The following is a 27,816-nucleotide window of genomic DNA, read 5'->3' as shown; positions in this document are numbered from 1 at the left end:
AGGACAGGTCCACGTCACCTCCCAGCTCACATCTGAGAACCAGCACGTCGTCCTCACCTCCTCCTCCTCACCTTGGGGGAAATCATCAAACCTTACAACAGTTAGCATTGACATGCTACAGGCTGCTAACAGCTAATTTCATGTAAACAATGCAGCCATGGTTACATGTAGGATCTCCAGACAAACACAGGAGAAAAGTAGTAAAAATATCACTGAAGCCACAAAAAGTTTGGTGTCCATGACCAACAATGAACCATACAAAGTCATGATCCACTCCAAATACAAAGATGATGAAAAAGAGACGAAAAAAAATGACAAGAAACGGACAAAGAAGAGAGAGCTGCTGCAACAGGCAGCTACTTGGGCAGCGCAGTTCATTGAACACTCTAAATTGTCCATAGGTGTGAGTGTGTGAGTGAATGGTTGTCTGTCTCTTTGTGTCAGGGTGTACCCCGCCTCTCGTCCAATGACAGCTGGGCTAGGCTCCAGCCACTCGCGACCCTGAACGGGTTAAGCGGTATAGAAAATGAATGAATGAATAGATGAAAAATGCCACCTGAGTTGTTTGTAAGGATAATGTCTTCAGACAAGAAACTTGACAAACACATCCCCTCTTTAACAAGCAATGCAGGTGTCATTTTTGTTTTCCAAAGTCTTGAAAGAAGACATTTCTGAGTTGTCAAGTGCATGTGGCTCATAGTAAGTCTAATAGGATTTTTAACTTAACACAACACATGCAAAATATCTTAGATTTCTTTTTTTGCAGTGCATGTCTTGTTTGTCAAATTCAAAGATCCCAGAGGCACACTGACCGAAATTGAAAACCATTGTCTTCCAGCGTACACAGAGAGACACATTAAGCATTCTCCCACTTTAGGATTACAAATTAGCTGAATTAGTGGGGCTAAGGTGGTGATTGTGGTGTATGGTTAACACAGCTGTGCCCATCCAAATGAATGGAACAACATTGTTTGGTAAAGTACAGTGATTGCCTCCAGCTCCTTGAATTAGAACACTCCACTCAAGTAAGATGCTTATCCTCCATCCTTTTTTAAGATAGTGAAAAATGGCAGCTCTACACAGATTCTATGAGGAGGTTTCTTGCACCACAATTTTTCCCACAACTGACAGTCTCCAGTTTGATATATTTCAGAATAAGTGATGTAAAACAAGTTACGCTGCTACCAGCTTCTTTTATGTTCTAACAGGTGTGACAGTCTTTCAGGTAGTTACCAAAGTGCTCCGCTGTTCGAACACAACTCATCCTGGACTGTAGACAAATGCCTGATCTGATCCAGACGGTTACATAAAACACACCTGACTGAGGTCCGGACAGCACTTGTTCTGCTGCTGTTTGATGTTGGTGCTGATGACTGACACTGATGAGCAGATGTTGTGTGGAGGTTGAAGGTGTAACCACCTGGCAGAGGTTTAATTAGTCTCATTGTTGGCACACCTTGCCCTGAAGTGGCTCTTAGTGGCTTCATCCTTATTTAAAGTCAAGCCAAGAGGCCAAGTGCTGAAGACGCAAAAACACACCCTGGGGACACGACTACACACCTTCGTATACACGTGTGTATCTCTTGTACGTGTGTTAAAACACTGAAACTCCCTTCATTTGATTTGGATTACCTATGAGTGTTTTAAACAGGAGGAGAGGACCTGGATGCTGGTCTGATGCCCTGGAGTGGCATTGCCAGTGCCAGGCGGACCTTCTGTGATCCTCCCCTCTGATCCCCAGCCAGCACGCCTATTGGTCGAGCTAAGGCCTTGGGAATTTTGGCACAAATAAACACCCACACAGTGAAACCATGATGACAGAGCAGTGCCAACAGGTGGCTGATTTCTCAGGTCTTAGGTTTTCAGGAAAACAGCATAGAGAATGGAGGGCTGAGGTTGAGTGATGGGCTGTCTTAAGTTTGTCCTGTTTTGCGTCAATTTAAGCCATGTTGGGAAAAATGTTATTCATTGATGTAAAGCTACCGTATAAAAACATGTGGAAACTGAATATCAATTAGTGCTACTAAATACAAGTTATTATGCTTCATTTGGAAGGAAAAGGTAGTTTGGCTGTGTAACACTCTTAAAACTTGCAGTTGCAAGTCAATGGGGTGAGAACGAGGTGAGAACAACTTGAATAGAGCTGTTTTCATCTAATCGTATCCTACAGTCATTTTCCTATGAAATCATGTCTCGTGTGATAAACCGTCTCGTTAATATGTCATCTTTAATGAGGTATAATTGAGGGCGTTTTGACTGAACTTGAAAATGTTGTGATTAGTGAATTTCCATTTGGTGTCTCAAAGCCATTAACAGACAAGAAATGTGTCTGTCAAATGTAGCAGAGTATAAGAAAGACGTTTCCCCACAAATGGTAAAGTAAAATGGTAAGTAAAAGTACTTAAGAACAACAAAAAGTACTGATTGGTTCTTCAGTAAATTGACTTTGTTCTTGTCCACCACTGAGCCTCATGTCTCTGAAACTAATGAGATATACAATGGGGAAACAAGCAATTCAGATCAAAAAGACCTGGTTTTTGCTAAGGATCTGAACATCTATGTTAGCTTTGGATTGCCTTTTTTGTGCCATAAACTGTTTAATTCACGGACTTAGTCTCTGTGACATCACCCATCTGTTTCTGATAGTTTTAGCACTTCCATATGGGCGTCATATTTTACTTTTGCTTTAAGCACTTTGGCACTGGCTTTATTTCTCAAGACTAAGGTTCATGGTTGTTCATGGTTGTTCATGGTTGTTCAATACCACTTTTACCACCCCTTCCCTTAATAAATTACCCACCCCTGTGTGGATCTTAGTAGTCCACTATGGAGTCACTTGTCCAAAACAAATACAACTGTGTCATTCTATTGACCAATTTACTGTTTGTACACATCTTGCCGACAGAAGTGCTGCAGAGAACAATGGTTTGTCAAACAACGTGAGAGTGTTGACCACCTAAAAGCATATTTTTTCCTAAGTTTGATAGATGGTAAACAACTCACAGGTTCATGAGAAATCAGTGAATGGAAGCCATCGATAAGTGAACCGACATTCAGTGGACAGAAGTTTTCAGTGGAGAACTGAAGCCTGTACCCCATTGCTTAAACACACAAGTCACATGGTGCTTATAACTGCATTATTCATGGACACTTACCAGACTGTGAAATATAAAGACCTGAACTTGTGTCAATAAACCAGAAACCCTCCCAAATCAAAAAGAGCACACAGACCGCTAAGTCTAATAAGACTGCCACACCGGACGCGAATTTGCGTCGAGATTACGTACAAAGTCAATGCAAAGACGCTCTTGGACGCAGATTCAACCCGGACGGCTCGTTAAGGGCGTCAAATGCCTCTATGCTTCAGTTAAAAATGTTAAACTTTCGACAAAAAGTCGCATAAGGAGGTGTCACGTCTGCCAATCAGCGATGACACCCCCCCCCCCCAATAATCTGTGCGGTGAATCATCAACCAGAGTTCAGAGTTATATGATTCAACGTGTGTACTCTACAGAGACTGGAAAAAAAGGAGCAGGCTTGGGTGAAAGTCGCTGAAGAGACAAGTTTTGAAGGTAAGTTCTGTAAATATTCGTTTCCATCTGGATTTGCCTGCACGGGTCATCACTAAGTTCGACTGTGTTTTCCTCAGTGGAGTTTTGTTGTAAAAGATGGAAGAGCCTCAGGGACACCTATCTGAAAGAGAGGAGAAAGGAACAGGAAAAAAGGAGCGGGGTAGCGGCAAGTTCTCTGCGGTCCTCTCTTTCCTCAACCCCTTCATTAGACCTCCGGGAACATGGGTCGGGGGGTCGAGGATGAGGTCGCAGGGAACAGCCAGGCAGAGCCAGTGGAGGTGGATTACCAGGGAGAGGCAGCAGGCCCCTCAGGGATTGAGTGTAGAGGTTTGTTGAGAGATGAATATGCACACACATAAAGCGTCAGCGTGTCACCCCTCATCACAGGCGTGACATGCGTTTAAATTCGCCAATTCATGTCCGGTGTGGCCACAGCATAAGACCTGGGTTATAGGCCGGATAGATATGTCAGAATATTAAGGATTTTGTATTTTAAGATTGCTCATCAGACTGGTTAATAGTTTGATAATATACTGTAGTTCCACTTTGAATATCGAGTTTTTTTCTCAATCCATCCATCTATCTTCTTCCGCTTATCCTCCCGGTGGGACGTGCCCTGAACACCTCACCAGGGAGGTGTCCGGGAGGCATCCTCATCAGATGCCCGAGCCACCTCATCTGGCTTCTCTCAACGCGGAGGAGCAGCGGCTCTACTCCGAGTTCCTCCTGGATAGCCGAGCTTCTCACACTATCTCCAAGGGAGAGCCCGGCCATCCTACGGAGGAAGCTCATTTCGGCTGCTTGTACCCGCGATCTTGTTCTTTCGGTCACTACCCAAAGCTCATGACCATAGGTGAGGGTGGGAACGAAGATCGACTGGTAAACAGAGAGCTTCGCCTTCCGGCTCAGCTCCCTCTTCACCACGACAGACCTGTGCAGAGTCCACATTACTGCAGACGCTGCACCAATCCGCATGCCGATCTCTCGCTCCATCCTTCCCTCACTCGTGAGTTTGTTTCTGTTAGTATCTATACATGCTCACTTATTAACGGTTGCTAGGCGCTACCCAAGTAGCTGCCTGTTGCAGCAGCTCTCTCGTCTTTGTCCGTTTCTTGTAATTTTTTCGTCTCTTTTTCGTCATCTTTGTATTTGGAGTGGATCATCACTTTGTATGGTTCATTGTTGGTCATGGACACCAAACTTTTTGTGGCTTCAGTGATATTTTTTACTACTTTTCTCCTGTGTTTGTCTGGAGATCCTACATGTAACCATGGCTGCATTGTTTACATGCGAAATTAGCTGTTAGCAGCCTGTAGCATGTCAATGCTAACTAGTGTAGGGCTTGATGATTTCCCTCGAGCTGAGGAGGAGGTGGTGAGGACGACGTGCTGGTTCTCGGATGTGAGCTGGGAGGTGATGACGTGGACCTGTCCTTCCATCCATCGTTGTTGGGGACGTGGGATCCAGCCCCGGGGGATGGATGAGCTAGCTGTGCTAACCCAGTGCTGTTCACGGACGTGGCTGACGGAGCCGACATCGGACGCCGGCCCCACATTGGAGGAGCTTCGCCTGCTGTGAGCAGACAGGATCCAGGAGACAGAGACTGAACAGACTGCTGGGGAGGCTCAGTCCTGGACCCTGTGGAGGTGGAGACTGGCTGGGCTGGAGAGTGGTGGACGAGTGGTGGACGGGATGTCGTCATCTAATTTCTTATGGACATTTTTGCACTGTCTATACTCTTTCTTACTTTTGTTTTCTTAAATGCTGCGGTTACTCCTGAATTTCCCCTCGGGGATAAATAAAGTATTTTCTATTCTATTCTATTCTATTCTATTATTTACTCTACATGGTGAGTCTACGTTTGGTCATTACCTCGGCCCAAAACCACTTTTTTTTAATCAACTAAACTAAGTGAATAATTGATTGAGAATATGTACAGTTAAATTATTTATTTGCAGTCAAAAGTGGTTACCTAAGGTTGGATGGAGAAGACACATTTAACGACATGTGATCCCCCTAACTGGCGACTTATCATCCAACAATCACTGACACGTTGCCAGTCAACATTTAGCATGGGCACTCTCTGCTCCAAAACACTGGTCGCTCTGATTGGTCAGAACTAGCTAGAAGTTGACTCCATGGTATAGAATTGTTTCTGACAACTGACCACAGAAAAATACTGACATTTTTATGCTGTTTACAGCTTTAATTTAGTGTTTAACAAACATTAACTTGTGTGAATGAACGCCACTTCCATTACCAAAATGTACTTCCATATTTTGGATGACGTTGATGGTAAACAAACTTATCAATCCTTTAGTTATCAGAAAGAATTCAAAGTCTTTTTTTTTTCAAATCTTTATTCATGTATACAGTATGTACAATAATAATTTATATATACAGTTATACTTTGGTTCTGTGTTGAGTTTGTGTGTCTACATGTTCTGCTATACTTTGTGTGTGTGCTACTGAGGTAAGTAATTCATGTTTGGCTTCTGTATTTCATCCCATCATCATAATACATGTCAGGCAAGCTTTTGCTTGTCTAATAACAAAGCTTTGGTCCATTTCATTTCAACTCCACCAATTAGATTATTTACAAAAGTTCAACAGCATAAAAAAATATAAAAAAACAACAAGTTAAACCTGACTGTGAAGCTTCTCAGTCATCCAGGTCAAAGTAATGTTTCATGTTTGGAGATGTGCTCGTCCTGATGTACACAACCCTGCTGGAAAAGGCAGCATATTTAAATGTGAGCTTTGATTTGGCTTGACAGAGGATAATCAGGGGAAAAAGGATGATTACATGCTTTATAAACACGCACATTAATTAATTCAAAGCGCTGGGGTCCAGCCCCAAACTGTGCTCTGTAGAAATGAACAAAAAGGATTAGACACAGAACTTGGCAGCAGGTGGTGTATTTGATTTTGTGCAGAGCTGCCATGGGACATTATGCTGACAACATCAGGCATCAGATAAAGATCAGTCTTATTACCATGAGCTGAGATCAAAGGGAGTCTTGGCATTGCTTATTTAAGTTGGCATTTGGAGCTTACTGCTGCGTTTTGAAGCTTAACTGTGAGATAAAAGCGGGATGCTGACCTACAGCATTTTATCTCTGAACATCGTCACTATTAATGGAGCTCAAATGTGCATTAACTTAAACCTTTTTATAGGGTTTAACTTGATGCCTCTCAGAGCTCTTTTTGGCCTCTGTGCTCTGACTCCAGCTTCCTCACAGACGACTTCAACCTGGACTACTGCATGCTGTTCTCATTTGCCTTATTGGTCCCAAAGGGGAGAGGGGAGCTTAAATCCTGTCTGAGCATGACTGAGCCGACCACAAAAGCTGAGTAAGGTCAGACGTTATAAGACGACCGTAGCGCTGCTTCCACCACGACCGGCTGCATTCCTGCAACATTCACGGCACAGCCACCCCCAGGGGCAGTTAGTCATGCCTCTGCTGTGGCATCCCTCTTTTTAATACAGGGTTTTAAAGCTTTTCCACTGGGCTTTCAGTGGTTAAGTGGCCCTAAATGCTTAATTGGGTGCTGGAAATCACAGGCACTTTGCACCCGCTCTGTAAACCACAACACTTCAGCTTATTAGGGGCCCAGGCAGCCACACGCCAAATAATTAGGTCTGGCTGCAGCACAAGACCACAGCATTGAGGTAAAAGGGGAAAATGTGGGGAAAGGACGAATTATGGGGGTGGGGGTCACAGACTAGGTCACTGCTGAGGAAGTAGTTACAGTAAGGGAGAGTGTGTTGCTGTGTGTGTTGTGCTGTGGAAAGCAGGTTTACTTGAGGGGAAAGGCAGTACTTGAACAGCAGAGTAGTACTTAACACATCAGCTCACAAAGAAACAACATGATGTCTTTGAAATAAAAAAATACTGTCCTGATGTGTTCAGAAAAGTCAGTCCAGAATCCTGCATCAGAACTCAGTATGAGAAAAGAGAAGTGTCCCTAAATCCACCAGGGTAGGTAAAAAAAATCTTAAAGTATCAAGTCATTGAGGGCCACTGATTGATGTTTGACCAGTTTGCTTCCCGTATATGGATACAGAGGGCTGTGGCATTACCTGGAGTACTTAAATCCAGATGACTAATTTCATTCTGATCTCAGTATGAGTTCATGATCTCCCTACCCATAATGCCCTCATTGAAGTGTGTGTCAACAAAGAGGCACCAGTTTTGGCATAGAGTTCATTACCGTATTGACCCAAATACAGGATAACTCTAATCATAAGACGACACCGTCTTTTCGAGAACAAAGTTTAAAAAAAGACTCTAATAACCAAAATTTGCTTTGTTTGAAGATACTATGAGAAGCATCTGCTTTAATTGGACTGCCATGCCACCTTCTGGCCTGGAGTCTCACTCACACTTTCCTAAATTACCTTAAACTAGGTGTGTGTTTGTTTTGGAACTAATTGGAGATCAGATCGAAAGAAACTTTCTTTGTTCTAGAAAACTTTTAACTGGATACAACGCGCCAGGGTAAGGTATTTGTCAGTACAGTTACATAGCGCTACAATCTGAAACGTGACATCATGCAAATGTAGTAGCCAGCTATATGTAGTGCTATCGGCAGCCTGGTGCTCCAACGTATATTAAGGCTAACATGACAACAAGTAAACACCCTGTTAGCCTTTAGCTCGTGCTCTATCTCTCTCCTGTTTCTCTTTCTTCTGCTCTTCTGTCCTTTTTCTGTCTGACAGTTAGGCTCCAGTGTCCACCATCACTACAAAATTAATCACAGAAACCGTTTTCAGCAGAGAAAAACACAGATCTCTCTTCTCAATTCTAAACTTCATCAGCTGGTGTGTTGTTGCCATAGAGACAAAAATCAAAATATATAAATCTGGCGGGGTTCCACCCGATCAGGAAGCTATGATGTAGCATTAAGGAATAGCAAAAATTGGTGCTAATAATCCCTCTTTAAAGTGTTCAAATGCTATTCTGATGACAGCTCTAGTAATGGAAATGCCTTTGTTACATTTCTCAATAACAGTCACACACGATCTATGGGAATTACACCTTGTAACTCCATATTTTTTGTCATCCTGAAAGTTGTTCAACGTCTCCGCTGCACTGATCATCATTATCTTGAAATCAGCGTCTGAACTCCGCCTCAGTTGTTGGTTGACTCGCCCAACTGTTGGTCCCCCTTTTTACATTATTTTCAACTTATATTTGGGTCAATACAATACTTTGAGGACAGTTTTTAAGCTGCACTAAATTTGGAAAAAAGTTCAAACCTGTCTGCGTCCAGCGCACAGGAGCCAATTTTTGCTTTTGGAGTACATGAAACAAAGAAATCAATTGTAAGAGAATCTAGTTTTGATTATTTTCTTTTGTAGAAGTAAAAATATCTGTACTGGCTTGTAAGAAAATAGTACATCTGATCTGTGGTTCTGCCTCTGTGTCTTTGGACTTTGGTTTATGCGCTTTCAGAATGATGAAATGATAAAGGCACTCAGTGTTCTGGTTTGCTAGCTTCTTGACAGAGAAAACCTCTAAGAGCAGGAGAGGATTGTACATGGAAAAGTCAACTGAAATTCTTCATGTGATGGGGGCATAGTGTGTTCTATACATGTGCTGTCCTCCTTGTCAGAGCAGTGTCTGTCCATGCATTTGTATACTGTAAGGCCTCAAAGTCCATTAAGTCTTTGCTTCAGCACATTTAGACACTAGCACAGCGCTGGGATGGAGACGGGCAAGGTGATGGACACACCAGCTGACTGTGGAAACTGCCTATGCCCTGTCGTCCTCCTCCTCCTGCCATCTCACTGCTGCCGAGGACGTCCGAGCAGAGCGACTCCACAGCGTCCAGCCTCTCGATCTGTACCAGGCGTGTCAGGAGGTCAGGGATGCTGTATCCTGCAGTGCTCACTCTCTCAAAGAGCTGCAGGCCGTCGCTCATGCCGCCGATCTCGTCCCGCTTCAGCCCAAAGCTTTCAGCCAGGTGCCTCCATGTCTTCACTACGGCTGCCTCACTGCTGTAGGAGGAGCTGAGCATGCGGCTGGCCTTCTCCAGACAGTCGAAGGGCAGCTCTGTCGGGCTCAGGCCTGGAGTGGGAGAGGAGGGTTAGAAGTGCCAAAGAATGATTCAGAGGATACAAATGGTGTTTCATTTTCAGTAATGCACAGGCTGGTGATGAGATTGGCAGGGTCGGACAGTTTGATGATTAAAACTTGGTTTGGCTTAAAAGTTAACAAGTACTGAATGTGAAATCCAATGCAGAATATCATGGTCCAAGATGACTAATGGAAACTCTGTCCTTATTTTGCGCAACATTTTCCCCTTGTTTGGTTTATTCTAAAGATTACATACAGGAGTTAGACAAAAATATTACATGGATATCCACTGATTTATGATGGTTTTGAGTGCTGGTCCTGGATGCATGACCAGCCATTAGCGAGGAAAACGGACTGTTTGTACTAACGGCAAAAAAAGTAAGAAAACCGATCATTGGTGTGCCCAAAAGAGTTAAAATTTAGTGGAGGTATACCCTGCCACTACAGATGCTAATGGCAGGATTGCAGCCCCTGTTCGGCTGTTTAAAGGCAGACATCACACAAAGTGTTACCATTAATGACGAACTATGCAAAGACAGTGGACAATCCTTTGGAAAGGTGATGATGTGTAACTATACAGCTAATGATGGGTACCTTTCACATTTGAAAGGAAACTTTCAAAAAACTCAGTACTTGGCAATTGGTACCGCATTCAACGGTACCAATTTTCAGTACTTTTTTTTGTTTATGTGGTATGAAAATCTCAATTTGTTTGATAATAAAGTATCACATTTTTTTCAATTAAACATTTTCATTCTTTAATATATTTTATGTGAATCGGTATTTGGTGCTTTTGACAGAACTCGGTCAGTGCCTATAAAAGTACCTAATACTGTACCCATCCCTATATACCCTAAATTTAGATTTAGGAGACATAACATTTTTTCAGTGAACAGATGAGATAAGGGACACTATTGAAGTTTTAAAGTGGTGAGGCTTGCTGACGTCAGTTTTACAAGTTTGATTCGCTGTTTGCTTTTATACGTCTGGGCTCCAAGATGTGTGTAGTAAAATTTTGGAGTTCATAAACTGCTTTAGGAGTTGTTCATCAAGGTCCTGGGGCATTGCTGCAGCGCTTGTTTTCGCAAGGCAGCTTTTATATTGCTTATGTTGTTGTAAAGTTTTCTACTCTGTTCAAGATCGCCAAACTTTTTCTTTCTCTTTGTTTACCTGATTGACTCGCTAATCACTGTTTGTGTATTGTTCTAAAATCTCAATTTTTTCCTCTGAAAAATGTTTTTCTTGATCTTCTCTCAGTCACACCATTACAGCTCCCCAAGTTTATTACTGTTTAAGAGTGGTAGACATGCGCAGTTCGAGTTTGCTTAATGGAGTTTCCCTGAATTTTCTGAATTATGACAGAATCTGAACCTGCGTCTCTTTAATGGTGCAAGTAGTTAACTGGACGATTATTTTCAGTCCTGTATGCGGCTAATGTTGCAGCCAAGCAGGCCATTCCATAGCAGACCCTTAGGACTGATGGTCCTGTTTGTTTAATGACTGAACGTGCAAATGGGCCCTTATGATTAGCGTTTCAGCCTGCCTTATTGTTTTACTCTTCTTTTTTTATTTTTATTCCTTGTAAAGTGATTTTGTAGGGCTTTTTAAGCCTTAAGGGGAGGACAGTGGATAGAGCAAGAAACAGGGCAAGAGTGGGGAGTGACAGGTGAGGAAGAGGCCGCTTCAGGGCAAACCTCATGATGCACTATGCCACCAAAATAATGAACATTGTAAACACGAGATCTACTGGACATCCACTTTTTAGCCGTGTCATTCAGAACATGGTAGCAATCTAGATTTCTGACAATTTCGTCCTCTGACACTGAAATACCACTGTAGGAGCTCTAAGTTCATCTAAGTGATGTTTCAGTGTCAGGGGACTAAAATACTCTACACCTTCTCACCACAGTAATCTTACTGTCTTGGTTTGATGATGCAGTTTTGCTACTCTGGTGTTTTCTTTTATACGAGAGTAACACATATGTCAAACATGCACACATGTAAATGCATTCACTTTTTCTTAAATTCAGTCATCAAAGGCCTACAGTTTTAGTTTATTTGTGGAAAGCACCACTGGGCACAGAGGTAATGACTTCTTCCTGATGCATTTCCACTTCCTACAGAGATTTTCTCGTAAATAACTCAATTTCTTCCGTGTCTCACTTCAATACTGTTCATAAAAAGAAATTACCTTCAGCAGGAAGAAATAAAATGCCCTCAGAGTGTTAGCAGGGATCAATAATTAATTACCAGGCCTGGTAAGATGGATATTTTAGTCTGTGTAAGGGAGACTTACCTTCTGTAGCACTGCAGGCTCTGGCGTAGAGATCCAGAATCTTTTTCCTTCGATTCTGCAGCATCTGTGTGGAAAAATCAGAAAACAGCCTTAAAGTTTCCAAAGGAGGCTGGAACAAAGGTTTTATTCATGATTTTGTATTTTTGATTCTGGTGGGCTCATTAAAGGCTCCATCCTCCTACCCCTGGGGTTTTATTGTTGTTGTTGATTGCGTTCACACTGCTGATGTGGTTGGTGCTGGTGATGTGGTTGAGGTTGCCGACGTGGTTGGGGCTCTGGATGTTATCGGCCGTGACGATGGGGTTCCCGTTGCAGGCTCGGTCACGTTCCAGGAGGCCCAGAGAGAGCAGGCACAGGTCAGGTTTGTTCCCCATGTTGACGAGAGACACGTTGGGGTTGTTGTTCTCTGCTAATCCTTGCTTCTCTGATGCCTCCTCGTCGCTGTCGATGCTGCGGCTCAGGAGCTGCTCATTCTCTGACGACGCGTCATTTTCACTGCAAACCAGAGCACACGTTAAACATTCCCATGCATGTGCACATAAAATATTGAAAACATTTCCTGCCAGTTATTTCTTGTTGTGTTACTGGCAGACTGAGGTTTCCTTTAATTAAATGGTACACAGCTAACAATTAAACAGCCCTGCAATTAGCCCTACCTTTATGATTTTTGTCTTCCACTTACATAATAAAGATGAGCTATGTTGGCATATTGCATTCACCAGAAAAAAAATCTCATGTTTTTATGACATAACTATCCCATAAAAACACAACTTTTTTATTTATTTTTCAATTTCCTGTTTTTACGAGATACTATGTCGTAAAAACAGGAAATACTTATTTTTGATTTTTGTTTTTATGAGATACAGTAACATAAAAACATGAATCTGAAAAGTCAAGGAATTCCTGAAAATCTTTAACCATCAGTGAAGAAACATGTAACTGTTAACTAGAACATATTAAAAACCTATACCTGTATTGACCTCCCACCTCTGATTAGCGGCAAAAACATGCAGCAACGAATCATGCAGTGAAGCGTCATGAGATTGTATCTCATAAAAACAGAAAAATTCAAAACAAATATTTTCTGATTTTATGAGATAGTAATGTCTCAAAAACAGTAGTTTTTTGCTTTTTTAAAAAAAGGCCCATATTATGGAAAAATCACTTTATTAAGTCTTTTAGTGAAATTTGTGGGTATTTGGCTTTCCTTCCAGCCCCCAAAATGTGATATTTAATGACAAACCTGTACTTAGTAGTGCTTGTGAATGTAAAATCCTGACCTAAAACGAGCTGTCTGGAATTTGGGGACTTCAGTCAGCGATTCCCTTTTTCTCCCCACCTACTCCCCTCCTCGCTGCTGGAGAGATTTCTCTCCGGCAGCGGGGAGGAGAATGCCAAAGTTGAAAAGCCATCACTGCTTTGTTTTTGGCTGTAAACAGCCACATAGTTCCATGCTCGAGCTTCCCATCTCGGAAGAAGACCAGACTAAGTGGCTTGAGTTCATTTATCAATCAATGTGCCAGCTACTCTCAGTAAAACAGTGCATGTGTGTGCTAGTCACTTCACGGCCGACTGCTTTTCCAACTTTGGACAGTACAACAGAGGGCTAGTGAATAGACTGGTCCTGAATCCAGGAAATGTGAGTATTTTAAATGCTGTGTGCTGTGGAGCAGATGTAAGAGCTTTTCCTCATTGTCCCCCCTGTCTCTGTGTTAGCTTCAGGATGCTAACTTTAGCTGCGGTTAGCCTGTTGTTTTAGCCTGTAATGTTACGGTAAATGAGCTTCTCTGTTTTCTAAACATTGTGCACTCGGAGCTCGTGGCGCCACTCTCAGTGACGCTGAAGAGCAGGGCGGTATCGGCGGTGGCTCATTTACATATGAAGGTCACGCCCACTAAATCAGACCATTCTGAACAGAGGGGCCTGGAAACGATGCTGCTGGGTTTTTAGACCAATATATGTTACTACCATTTCATGAAGACATCAATGATCCGTATTAAACTGCAGCAAAGGAGCAGAATATGGGACCTTTAATCTTAACGTGCTGTACATAGTTGGTTAAAAAGAACATGAACCATTTCAAAATAAAAGGATCAACATTCATGTTCCTCAGTTTCTCAATCAGTAGATGTGTAGTGTGTTAAAGGCTGAACTGAAGTCAACAAACAGTAAACAAACATAAACTTTGGGTTCTTCTAGTTGTTTAGTGACAAGATGAGTAAGGCTGTTGATGGCGAGTGGTTAACTGTTGAAAAACTTGTATGACCAAATCGGACATAATGAGACGCACTGACTGACAACTGACGCACACAGAATGACTACTTGTCCCAACTAATTCTCCACTTGGGTCTTTGACAGACGAAAATGACTTGATGAAGACTGAGGTTGTTGTTGTTGCCATGGCTGCCAGTGTTTTCACCCCATTCCCATGACTGACTGACTGAAATAGCTGTGCCTTTTACAACCTGATACTGTGTAATATCACTTCATTACCCGTCCTCTTCCTCTTTATGCCTACTCTGGATTTTCTCCCAAAAGCACCTTGTTGACAGGGATGCTCACAGAACAGCATTGTTTCCCCATCCTAAGCTCACTCTCCTGAGCATGCACACAGAATGGCATTGTTTCCCAGACATCTAACACCCACTCTGGCAGCTAGAGCAGTGAGTTAGCACATCTTCTGGCATGCAGCATTACCACACTGTTTACTGCTATTGGTGTAAAGGTGTGTGTATGTGTGGATGTGTGTGTATCACACCTATTCTCTCAGTTATATCCCCTTTTATATTTCAACAGGGTATTAATACCAGCATGGTCAACCGGGGTACTCTAGCGTTTGGGGACAATGGCTCTCTGTAGTAGTGTTTCTAACGCTGTATGCTATCATGTCTTCCCACACTTCTCTCAACTAGCACCCATAAAGCAGCATTGTCTGCTCATAGGGCGATAAGATGTGTGCAGAAAGGAGGTGAGAAAACTGTCGTTCTTTTGTTGTCTGCCAGGGCGTGCTTTCACCTGGTGGTGGTTTTAGGCAGAGCCCAGAATAAATACCCCTATCGGCGTCAGCAGCCGCCCCCTCTGTCCGTCTCTTCATGTTTGCATGGCTCCAGGGCTCATGTATGCTACCTTAGAAAAAAAAACACCTCTCTACCTTATCCAAAGCCACATAATTGCTCCCTACTTTGTAAAAAAAAAAAAAAAAAAAAAAAAGACCTTCACCCAAATTGCTTTCTGGGTTCATGCTCACAGACATATATATAGATGCAAAAGGAGGAAAAAAAAGAAATAATGACAATTCTTCTGCTCTGACTTGTTCTGTGGTGGCTTAATTATAGTCAGATGCTGAAAAAAAATCTAGAAAAAAATCCTCTTTATGTTGTTTCAAGTCTCCATGTTGCTAAAAACTGATGCAAAGACTTTTAAAATGTAAACTGTGAGACAAAAACACTGCAGAAAATTGTACATACCAGGGTTAATATGCATGTGCTTAGAGTTGTAAACACTTAAAAAAGGGAATTTTGTTAAAATGTGTCTGTGACGGTTAATATAACTCACAGACATACAGACACCTAGTTGGGAAATTTCTTAGCTGTTGTAATTCAGCCAAAAGTGACGGTGCAATCAGGAGATGTGTGATAAGAATATAAACAATACACCTTTGTAGCTTTAAGAGAAGAAACCTGTCTGCATAAAACCATTAACCAAACATAATCCATTCATTCATCATCCGTTTATGTGTCTGGCTTTGGTTTGTTTGCACTAGAATTAGAAAAGCTTCTCACCTTTTCACGGTCTTCTGAGGAGGAGCTTTTGGTTTGTCAAACTCTTCTTTCTCAGAGTAGATCACCACATTGTCTGGAGGAGAAACAGACAAACAGAAGTTAACAATGTGAGGAATTCTTGCTGCAGCTGCCAGTGCACAGTGTCATCAATATCAACAAAAAGCAACAATGTTATTCACACTCTTCCTCAGAGTTAGCCGATGAAGTCCTGTAGAGTTGACTATTTCCTAATCTTATGGGCCAAAGTTATTAACTTGTGCACACATGAGTGATTTATGAAGAGATTATGTGCACTTTTGCCATGCGTGATAAAACCGGCAAAAACCATTGACATTTGGTTGCATCAGGGTATTTCCTCTGATAGCAAAAGAGGCATATTGAGTCCATAAAAGCCACTGTTTCTGTTGTGATACTTAGGGAAAATGCTTTAACCCAGAAAGCAACACTTGAGCTAACTGTGAGATGGTTTTGCTACTTCACAGAGTTTCATACTGTGGCTATAATGGAGCATAAGGACAGAATAAAACACAACTTGAAGAGAGTGAATCTAAATCTTGGCAGAAGTGCTGAATATGACATTTTGACATCCTTTTTAATATATCACAGGGATTGGTGACATTTTAATACAGAAAATTCAGAGTTTTCAAGCTCATCATTGCCAATGCTGAACTCAACCCAGCTTTGTTTTTCGAGTTCAGATAAGAGAAAGAGGCAGGCTTTCACCCTCATTGCGAACAACTGCAGTGTTCACCTGTCAGTCAAGTCAGCCATGCTCTTACATGTACAAAACATGTTTCTAAGTTTAATAAATCAGAAAATGAGTTATGAAAAGATTCACTACCTGTGTGCCAAAAGAGAAAATGTGCTTTGCATCGACTCTAAACTTAATGCTGTGCTCTGACGTATCTGTAGGCTACACAGCTATGACCTGCCAGTCATCTACCAATCAGAGCTAACGTAACCTCACTCTTCATTTTATTGATAGACTCTCAAGTTTGAACAGACCACTGCAGAATAACTGCTGACTGTGGGTTGGAATGAACATTAGCACAAACAGTTTAGCTCCTGTGTTAGCCTTTAGCTCGTGCTCTATCTCTCTCCTGTTTATCTTTCTTCTGCTCATATGTCTTTTTTTTCCAATAGATTTTTCTTCTTTGTACTCAACTTTGTCAGTCGGTGTGGTGATGTCATAGAGACCAAGACATGTTAATCATTCCGGTCCAGCTCGACTCCATCGGGAAGCTAAGAAGTAGCATTTTAAAATAACCTCCAGCCTGTAATATTGGCGCTGATAATCTCATTTTTAAGTGTGGACAGTCACTTTCTTGGGTCTTTTGTCATGCACTCCTGGCATACATTGTATTTCTTACGCTGAAAAAATGTAGCCTACATTTCCTAGCGTACCACTTCTGCCACAGATCCGACAGGAGCCAAGCACTTTCTGATTGGCTATGGCCGTCCTGCATATTAGTACATCTGATGCCACCACAACTCGCTTTGTGGACTACAGGCTCAGTATCTTCCATTTAAAGTGTGGCTGTTACTGTTGATGTCTGTCAGTAATGTCACTTTACAGTGCAGCTGATGTACATGTGAATATCGTACCTAAATACCTCCCGAAAAGCTTGGAGTCTTTGGGTATGTGCCCTGTGCTGTTGAGAGTAAAGACGCAGACAGAAAACTCCATGTACGAGCTGCTGTTTTTACTCACTCACTGAAATGATAAATTCAGCCTGAGGTATCCTGCATCACGAATTGTTTATACCGGGGTGAAGACAGTTTCATATTTAACATTTGCCCTTTTTTCTGTGAAAGTTGTGAGAGGATGTCCAGGACACATTAGAGGTGATTCAGCGTCAACAAATTAAAAAATGAGAGAGCTATTGAAATTTTAACCTGAAAATGTGTCTTTTTAAGACAAAATGTTGTTGTTGATGAAGATTTGCTGAGTTTCTTTTTATAATTGCAGTATTGTGATATGTTAAGGGCTGTCAAATCCTAAAATAGCAGTGGATTGAGTTGCCATATAGAAAAAGAAAAAAGTTATTGATAATTGGAATGAGCCATATTGCACGACGGTCTCTACTCAGCCTATAGCCAACAGCACATTCACATACAAAGAAATTCAATAAAGATTTTCTACTTGGTTTAATTTCCAGTGCCTAGCGTAATACTTCTGTAAGCCTGAGCAGTTATTTTAACAGCAACCACACCAGTTATAATATAAATAATATGAAAGACCCCCATTCCTATAACCCGCAGGGGTGGGGTGTCTCTTGTCTGCATTCAAAACTTGAGAGCCCTTTGAAAGGGTGTACACAGATGTAATAAACACCAGGAAAAATAAAATAAAATGCAGAGGAGAGTCACAATAGTTTCATGTTTGTTGGATTGAACTGAAGCGATCAGTTTTCTGAGACTAAATCTCTAAGTGATGAGTATCTCCACTTGGAGAGCTGCATGATGTATAAAATGATTAGATTGATATGATGGAAAAACACACTTACATCATGGGCTCTGATAGAGAAAGACAGCTTAATGAGTGGATGCCTAAGTGGAACAAATACTGTGTGTGAGTGTGTGTGTGTGTGTGTGCGTGTGGGTGTGGATGGGATACAGAGAAGGAAAGAAGGAGTGTGTTTGTGATTTCAAGCATCAGTGTTTTTCATCTCAAAGCCTTATTAACTCACTGTCTGCTTGAATGACAGCTAGCTCCGGTAGAGCTCCGAGCGGTGGGATTCTCTACCTCACACACTCACTCACACTCACACACACTCACACACAGAAACCAAACATGAAGAAACAATGCCGACATTTAGTTTCTAATCATACTTTAATGACTTTATCATGCCTTTCGGTTATTAAATAATTAAGTTAGCGACCTCTTTATACCACATAATGTGTCTGTGGCCACTGCTACAGTAGGTGTGTGTCTGTGTGGGTGTGTGTAAGTGTATGTGTGTGTATTCATCCACACCACATGTGAGTGGTTAGTCAGTCAGTCTGGGAATGAAATTGAACAGAGCATCATTGTCAGGAGAAATGGCGCCTAAAGCAACGTATGGCTTCAGCTTTGGCAGTTTCACATTCCACCCTGATGCACTCATCATGCAGCAGGTCTGTCAGCCGACTTACACACACACACACACGCACTAACACAGTGCAAAAACCCTTTCATTTGCATATGCTCCAAATCACAAACATGCACACGCACACCCGACTGACACGCCGAGCCAACTCAGATTAACATTTAGATATGATTCCGTCAGACGCCGCGCGGTGATCCTCTTTGTTTGATTACATATTAAATATAGACTTGATCAGCTTTGCATTGGCTGTTGGAGGGCAGATCTTAACATGAACTGTGAGTTCAAGTTGTTCCATTTCAAACATGCACGCTGCTCCAGCGACTCTTCCATCTTGACTTAACTAAAATCCTGAAGGGAACATTTTTTTTTCAGGTGAAATAGAGCTTAACAAATAAAGAAGACACACAGATACCTGAATTAATGTTTTGCAGCAGGATTGAGTCAAATTACACACAGCGTCACTCTAATCCCTGCTGGGTGGTATCCTTTGATGTCTTAACCGACTGTTGAGCAGATTGTACGCTGTGAGTGTTTTGGAGTCATTTTGTAGTTTAAAAAAAGGATGGAAGAAAACTAATGATAGCTCATCTTGTTGCTGTTATTATGCAGCTTTGTGTAAAAGTCAGTGCATACTGTATTTGTTGAGTCTCTTTAACACCGGCAGTGTGGGAATTGCATTTGTAGAAATGTGATAATAGTTAGTTGGTGACTGTTTATTTTTACAAAAACGAAAACACAGATTTTGAGAGAATAGAAAACATGGTTTGTGCATGAATGGTTTTCCTTAGAGAAGATTGTTTCTCTAAATTCTACAGCACTTCAATCTCCCTGTATTTTGGACTGGGGAACTCGCCTGCAACTAGTTCTAAATGCAGCCGGACCACATTTCCCCTTCTCTGCACTGGCTCCCGGTTGCTTTTAGATAGATTTTAAAGTTTTATCGTTTGTTTTTAAAGACCAAACTTCTTCGTCCTCATGTCCTTGCCAGGACACTGAGATCGACTGCTCGGCTGCTTCTGGTCACCCCCAAAACCAGACATAAAACTGAAGGTGACAGAGCTTTTGTGTCTGCTGAACTCCAGCTCTGGAACAACCTGACTTTGCATATCAGGGTCTATTGAGGTTTTTAAATCTTCTCTCAAGACTCACCTCTTCTCCCTGGCTTTAAATCAAAGTTGACTAGGCATCTGGCACAACTTTTAATTCATTTTAATTTATTTTATTTAATTACCTCCACCATAAAGGTTATGTTTTCGGAGATTTTGTCTGTCTGTGAACAACATAACAGAAAAAAAAAAGAACAAATCTTGATAAAATTTTCAGGAAATGTTCAAAATGGAATAAGGAAGAAGTGATAAAAATTTGGAGGTGATCCGGATCACTGTCTGGATCCAGGACTTTTTTTAAAAAAGGATTATTTTCATTTTGAGATAGGGCCGTCAGATTGCTTTGCAAAACAATACAAGACAAGTTCACCAATATTTCTGACAGATGTAAAAGTACGATCCTAAGTAGGATAGTAATTTATTTATTTAACCTTTATTTCACTAGGTTGGCCTCATTGAGATTAAAAACCTATTTTTTAAAGGAGACCTGGCCAAGACAGGCAGCAGCAAAACCACCAAGTTCCAGACAGGAAACACAAAAAGAGACAAAGTACAGTCATTAAAAACACATGATCATGGACTAAAGTCATTCTAAGATCTGGATCATGTAATATGTTCTGGGTCATCATAATTTTCAACACTGTCAGGAAACAAATTATCGTATAAACCTGCAACTAACACCAAATTGTAGCAGACAGACTGCTGAAAGGGAGTATAACATTAAAGTAGGACTAAAGTGTTGGTGACAATCACAATATCTTTGGTGGAGGTCTGCGCTCTCTGAGTGCTTTTCTAGTTCTATTTTATTTCATGTTATATTTTCTCTGGTTTTTATGTATCTTAGTTTAGTAGCATGTTATTTGTGCTACATCTAATCTGTACAGCAGGTCATTTTAAATATGCTCTATAAATAAAGTTTGAGTTTAATTAAGCACATTTAAATTTCTTGTTTTTTTTAAGGAACTTGCACAAAACCTTCATCCAATCTTTCCTGTAGTGATGCATGTGCTAATTATGTTACCATTCTGAATTTACCACGCACCCTCCCACCTAGTGTGATGTTCAGGGCTTGACATTAACTTTTTTGCCCACCAGCCACTGTGGCTTGTGGTTTCTCAGAGTAACTAGCCACTCAGCATTTTCACTAGCCACAGTTCTGTTGTTGGATAATTAGGTTTGATATAATTAAAGCAGATGATGTCATGGTAAAGTTTACTTGAAATGGATTTACAACCTTTTAAAATGTAAATGACCCCTGTGCACACTCAAAGACTGCATAAATCAGGTTTACAGCTCTGAAACGTTTGTGCTCCTTAAATATGAAAATATGCAGACTAGTGAAACAAAGTAATAAAAGACAGAGTTTGTTATTGTATTCAATGAAAGTTCTGAAGGTTAAACATTAATTGAAAAGATAGAAACTAAACTGAAAAATCTAGCTAGAAACACTGTCTGCTTAAATGTTTATTTAGGAAAAAGAGGCCTCAGACCTAAGATTACTGCTTTTGTCAGAACATCAGTACTGCATGCAAATGTATGAATGTGCAGACATCTTTGCTCTTTTTATCTGTAAATGTTTATTCTTCTTTGTGCTTTTTGACTAGAAGAAACTTTTAGTTCCTAGAACTACTTTTACAGGAACTAAATGGTCCCTGTGGCCCATCATTGTCTGTGTTTTCACCCAGGCCTGAAGACTACTAAAATGAGGTCAGCGCTGTATGGAGAAGAAATAAAAGTTGTTGAAGGTTGACCAGTGAAAAATAGTTTTACCGGTGTTTTGGATTAAAGAGCAACTTTGTTGATTGACGACTTTCAACAAGATGCATCATTCTCACACAACCGTAGATTCTCATTAAAGACTTATCTACTGAGAATATTTGGGCCTGTATAAATTGTTGCTCTTTGTTTACTGTGTCACGTTTTTCTTCTTCATTGGATTTATTAGCAAGGCACTCTGGGTCACGCTGTTATGGCATCATGCTATTATGTAACTGATGTAGCTATTGGCTTCCGACTTACAAGCTGCCTACCAGGAGGAGGGATGGTTGGCTGTGGGAGCAGAAACAGGATCAGGCTTTATCGATCCAACCCATACCAAACTGTACTGATCCATCCACACCGCATCGCTTGGTGGAAACAGGACTTTGCAGTCCTTATCAGGGTTTTGCACTAGTTGCAACAAACATCTCATCCACTCATGACAAATTTTGCTAAAGCCCTCTTTCCCTGTTCTCACAGATTACCAAAACCATTACAGAAGATTTAATTTCTTCTTCTAAGGGGCAGGCAGGAAACAGTGCAGGTAAATTTTGTCGGAGTGGACTGTACCTGGAACATCTTTCTTGTCCTCCTGTTTGTTGGCCTGAGCTTCCACTGCTTTCACAACTTGTCCTGAACAGCATGCTGAGGACAAACAGAGACAACATCATGAAACATAAACACTAACCTATGACACAAGTTTTTTTTTTTTTTTTTTTTGTGTGTGTGTGTGTGTGTGTGTGTGTGTGTGTGTGTGTGTGTGTGTGTGTGTGTGTGTGTGTGTGTGTGAGTGTGTGTGTGTGTGTGTGTGTGTGTGTGTGTGTGTGTGTGTGTGTGTGTGTGTGTGTGTGTGTGTGTGTGTGTGTGTGTGTGTGTGTGTGTGTGTGAGATAGAGCAAGTCTTACCCTGGCCGCTGGGTTTGGCCTTGAGGATGTAAAACATGATGATGAGGACGATGGCAATGGCCATGATAAAAATGGTTGACATGGCGATAATAAGAGCTGTCGCTAAGTGACCCTGTCCAGTGGGATCTGTAAAATAAATGGTGTTATAGAGTGTTAGTGGATTGATTTTGTGTTTCTGGGCTAGTCTGTGTTTTCCCCCTTAAATTCAAATACTGGATGCTTTTGAAATTGTGTAGATGAGGCTTGTATGTTTGTGTGTGTGTGTCTGTATTACTTTTTATTCAAACTTTTACCTGTAGACACAACAGGAGACCTGGTTGTGCTGCCAGGGTCAATTGGAGGTTTTTCTCTTTGAACTTCTGTTTTTCTACCTGTAAAACACAGACACTCATTCAACACTTTTCCCAAATGACTTCTCTCAACCAGACTGGAAAAATAATTTCCAAATGAGCAGGGCCTACTGTGCTGATTTAAACAATCCCATATTTCAGAAAATACACTCATTCACTGCATCGTCAGCATTAGCGAAAAATAAAAATGGACTTCTAATCCTGTTTGTGTATCTGCCTTGTTCCAGGACCAAAACCAGCTACATCTACATAATACATGACATGCTCTTTCTCAAGTGTTAAAGGTGGTTGTATGCTCACACAGATGTTCTCTGTGTCTGGTCAGTAGATTCCATATCACCTAGTTTTGGAAGCGTTGGATGCCGTGTTTAAAAACATCACTAAACCTGACATAGCTGGATTTAAAAAGGGAATATTGTACTTTTTTACAGCTTTATACTGTTGCCCTGGAACCCCCTTAGTATGTTTGAGAGAACCATTTTTAAGTCTCCCCCTTTTCTCTGATTGGTCAGCTCTCTGGGCGCTTATCAAGGGCAGGGCCATAGGCTGACCTTGGTGGTTGAGGCCCATTTCTCCAACTCGTCATGACCTAAATGGGTGATCCTCATATGATGACCTCAAAATTTCAGCAAGTCTTGTGAAAATCTAATTCCTGTTTTTTGTTCTTTTTTAGATGATGATACCCTCTAAAGGCCAGGCACTTTCTGGTGAAAAAAAACTCAGTTTGAGGGATTTCTGCAACGTGTGCAAAAATATCAATACAGCAATACATCCCAATACTATGACCTGTGATAAAATCACAACATTTCATCTCTTAATAATGATATTTATGTTAAAATAAAAACTCATATTTTAGGTGAGTTGGAAGTACAATACATCTTCCACACCTCCACTGCAGTAGATAGCGCCTAAGAGCTACTCCGCTGTATGTTGCTTATAAACCTTTTAATAAATATAATCTCAAAGTATATTTAAAGTATTTTATTCCTAAACTTGATGATGTGGGTTTTAATGTTGTAAAAAAATCTCTCTATTCTTGGGTCTGTTAGTTTAAAATAATTTAAAGTTTAATTTTTACAGTGTAGTAGACTGATAAAATAATAATCATAGTCATGTTTTCTTTTATGAGTAACACTGGTAACACCAAGTGACAGTTATCAGTTTCACAAACTGACCACGTCTTTCAACCAATCATTTTTTCAAACATTGGTTTAATGTCAATTAAACTTGACACACTGCCAAGTTAAGTGTGTGTTTGAAACACTGAGTCTGACTTTCATTATGTCAAACACAATAAAATAGAAAAGTTGTTCTCGATCAAACAATTAACTGTTTTGAATATCACAATACTGTGATATTATCGTATTGTAACCAAAGTATCACGAGACATATTGTATTGATCGGTTCCTGTCACTACTCACCCCCACATATGAATGTGTAGAGGTTTGAAAATTAGCACACATTTCATGTGGACAGCTAGACTTGTAACATTAAACCTGTTTTGAAAATATGGGAAAGCATAACTGCCCCCTTTAAAGAGGTGTGAAAGAGGTGGAGTTGAGGCCTTCAATGGCACTAATTAATCATGCGGAAAAACTCAAAGAATTAATAACTTAAAAAAAAAAATCTATCCCGCGTAGAGTATGTCCTAAGAATGTGCTATCAAGACCTAACCTGTTTTTTGAACCAGACTGTAAACATGTTTATTATAACTATGAATTAGAGTATATGTTGTTTTCAAAGCTTCCTCAAGTGGACGCTTCATGAACTGCAGATTTGGGGCGCTTCCACAGTGGCTTTATTTTAAGGACCTGCTTGGTCTAGGTGGTCTTGGTGCAGCTTTATACCAACTTTCACAGCGGACAGTGGTAACCTCATGGGTGGGCAGGGCCTCCACTAAAATGGCAGAATGTTCCTTTAAAGTGAAATAAAAGAAGATTTATCTCTGTACTAATATTTTTGAGTTCATGATCAGATTAGAAGTGATAAACATAATGAACATGTATCTTGTATACACACGGAGGACAGACATCATTGACTGGCAGCTTTGCCCCCACATTCAGACTCTTCTTCTCTAGCAGAGTGCATTGAAAAGCAAGAGATAATTTTTCATAAAACCCACACAATTTCACCATAAATGCAGTCTCCTTCAGTGCCCACCATGGTAAACAAACTTGTATTGGGATGTGAGGACACAGGAGGCTGTCCACTGCCCCCCTCCCTTCCTCCCTCTGTCTCTGCGGCAGGATAATTCATGGACTGTTTCTCCTCCTCTAATGGAGCTGTAAACCTCTGGCAGCTCATAAATCAACTCTTTTAATCAGTCTTTTATTTCACCAAGTTGATATACTGTCGATCGTTTCTGGCATGTGCCCTGCCACTTCCCATGGGCTAGGAGCCTCATGTCATCACACACACACAAACACACATCAGTGCCCTGTGGCTGCAGACATTAACTCAGGGTATGTGTTTACACTCTCTGGATAAGGATATGAGCCTGAACTGGAATTCTGTTTAGCGTCTTGCGGTTTCTTCTCTTAATCATGTCTCGCAGGCTGAACACAGTGCAGAACAATAACTCTGCAGGGCAATCTGTGTTTCTTGCTCCAAACAAACTTGGAGGTGTAGGATTACAAAGCAAAGGGAAAAATCACAGCCATGGATTGTGATACCTGCATACACAGGTATGAGGCAAAAGGTTAACTCCTGATACTCTTACTGTGTCAAGTGCCTCAGGTACAATCCAACAGTTGCTTTTGTACTGTTCATAATATACAGTTGTATTGTTGCCTATTTCAGGAATAAAAACACAAATCAGTATAATTTTAAGGAGAGGGTGGAAGTTGACCCACAGACTCATAAAGTCTGCCTGCCAAGGAGTAGCTTCAGCACAAGCACTAACACGCTAATCATCTTTCTTCTCCATACCCACTGAAGTTTTAATTATCACACACAGAGCGAGGCAGGAGCCAAGGTAATTTGCAGATTACATGGCAAGTGTTGGCCTGCCTTTACCCGGAGCACACAGAACTCCCAGCTTTAGCTCTTTTTTAATTTATTGAACCAGAGCTAAACTAATAACTGTCACTTTTAAACAAATAGAACTGGTTTACTGAAAGCCCCTCAAGTACATAAATATCTGACTATAAATGCATTTTTTGCCAAGAGTTTGCTGGGGGAACACCACTTGTTTATGCAATAATGTGAGCAACCAGTTGACTTGATGAACAAAAAGACTCTTAATTGATCAGTGTGGAGGCTCAGGACTTGTTGGCTGACATTTTTACAGTGACGGAAGAAAGGAAGGAAAGGAAGAAGAAGAAGAAGAATCCTCTTTGTAGTTTGATAACACCAAGATATTTATATTTAGATGAGATTCATTTCTGTGTCTCCAGTTGATGATGGCCCTTGATGAGCACTTTTTAGGTTTACAAGGTAATGTGCCACACTGTGTTTTTATTATACATTTTTACATTTATGTAACTTTTGGCAAAGTATACGGCTAAGTTTATCTGTGCCTCGGGCTCTGGTCTCTTACCAAACAGATTTAAAAAAAAAAAGTCTTATCTGTTCATTCTTTTGGGAATACATGCTCTTTCCAAAATCAGTTATATCTTAAAACATGAAACTTCAATGAGGAAATTAAAAATAGAACAACCCAATTTCCACCAGGCTTGATCCATCTAAATTAAAGATGAAACCACTTGATAAATTTGGCAACGTTTTTGTCTTGTTGCATCACTCCATCGCTCTGATTTGCCCTCCTTTACAGTATCGCTCAATCACTCCTTTCCTTGCCCGGGAGAAACAATTACCCTGCTGTTGAAAAGCCAGTGTTTATTCATACACACTCACACCCACACAGTTTTCCTTCTTCTCTCCGTTGCAGGCCCGGCCTGCTTTTTGGGGTTTTCGTCTTTCAAAACATGCTCATTAAAAATGACACAACGACAATACCCTTCGTTTTTGAGATCTTCAGTTATACTCAAAGGGGTTTCGAGCAATTATGGGACCATAAATATTGTCCTTACAGCAGGACGGATCAACAGGACCTGTTGACTTTCTCTCAATTTTGGATCAATAAGATCGTTTGTCAAATCTGCACAAACCCACAAATGGCAGAGCTGAAAGTTGAAAATATCAGCCTCCACCTCTGCTGTCATCACTCTTTCTGACAAGTATTGTAAGAAATCTTATTATTTTCTGAGTTATGTCAAACTTTCAATTTCATAGAAAACTACCTAAATTGTGCAATTACATTACATCCAAGTCTTGAAAGTCAATTTATCTCAATGCTACTGACAACTGAGCTACAATAAGTGTTGAGAAGACAAACGCAAAGTAATCAGATGCAGAATATATATATATATATATATATATATATATATATATATATATATATATATATATATATTTTATTTTTTTTTTTTTTTCTCTTGAATAGTTGGACAATGAAGCTACATTTCAGTACTTAAAGTGATATCTAGAAAGTTGGGAATATATGTTGACTGACTTAAGTTTTTCTCAGCAGAATTAGAGGTGAAATGAATGAATAGGAGGGCAGGTAGAGGTACTAGGTTAAAAAATAAAATTGATAATAATAATAATTCCTAAAAAGTTCGGATCTGAATGTAACAAAAAAGATTGTGATTTTTTTATTTCACTGTTTTATTTGAAGACGCTATGAGGAGGATCTGTTTTAATTGGACTGCCTCGCCACCTCCTGGTCAGACACACTTTTGTAAATTACTTTTAGCGAGGCGTGTTTTTGTTTTGGAATTACATGGAGCTCGGATCAAAACAAATTTTCTTCTTTCAAGATAACTTTTTACTGGATACAACACGCAGAGGTAAGGTATTTATCAGTACAGTAAC

General features: G+C 40.7%; 1 protein-coding gene across 2 annotated transcripts in view; it reads right to left on the bottom strand.

Annotated features, from left to right (window-relative positions):
• Positions 1 to 5,993: 5,993 nt before the first annotated feature.
• edar (ectodysplasin A receptor) overlaps positions 5,994 to 27,816 on the bottom strand; it is a 61,446-nt gene continuing 39,623 nt past the window's right edge. The window contains exons 6-12 of one of the 2 annotated variants that reach the window (XM_074694872.1): positions 22,885 to 22,962; positions 22,592 to 22,717; positions 22,257 to 22,331; positions 15,734 to 15,806; positions 12,134 to 12,446; positions 11,952 to 12,015; positions 5,994 to 9,646 (exon numbers count right to left, since the gene is read on the bottom strand). In XM_074694872.1, the coding sequence (XP_074550973.1) occupies positions 9,261 to 9,646; positions 11,952 to 12,015; positions 12,134 to 12,446; positions 15,734 to 15,806; positions 22,257 to 22,331; positions 22,592 to 22,717; positions 22,885 to 22,962 (1,115 nt within the window). In that variant the 3' untranslated portion in view covers positions 5,994 to 9,260. The remainder of the gene's footprint in view (positions 9,647 to 11,951; positions 12,016 to 12,133; positions 12,447 to 15,733; positions 15,807 to 22,256; positions 22,332 to 22,591; positions 22,718 to 22,884; positions 22,963 to 27,816) is intronic. The other variant, XM_074694873.1, reaches the window with a different exon arrangement.

Source organism: Halichoeres trimaculatus, unplaced genomic scaffold, assembly GCF_033239565.1.
Source record: "Halichoeres trimaculatus isolate MK-OKI-2021-1 unplaced genomic scaffold, fHalTri1.1 fHalTri1_scaffold_19, whole genome shotgun sequence".
Classification (NCBI taxonomy): domain Eukaryota; kingdom Metazoa; phylum Chordata; class Actinopteri; order Labriformes; family Labridae; genus Halichoeres; species Halichoeres trimaculatus.
Note: the sequence above shows the minus strand (reverse complement) of the source record. Positions and strands in the feature narration are given on the sequence as shown.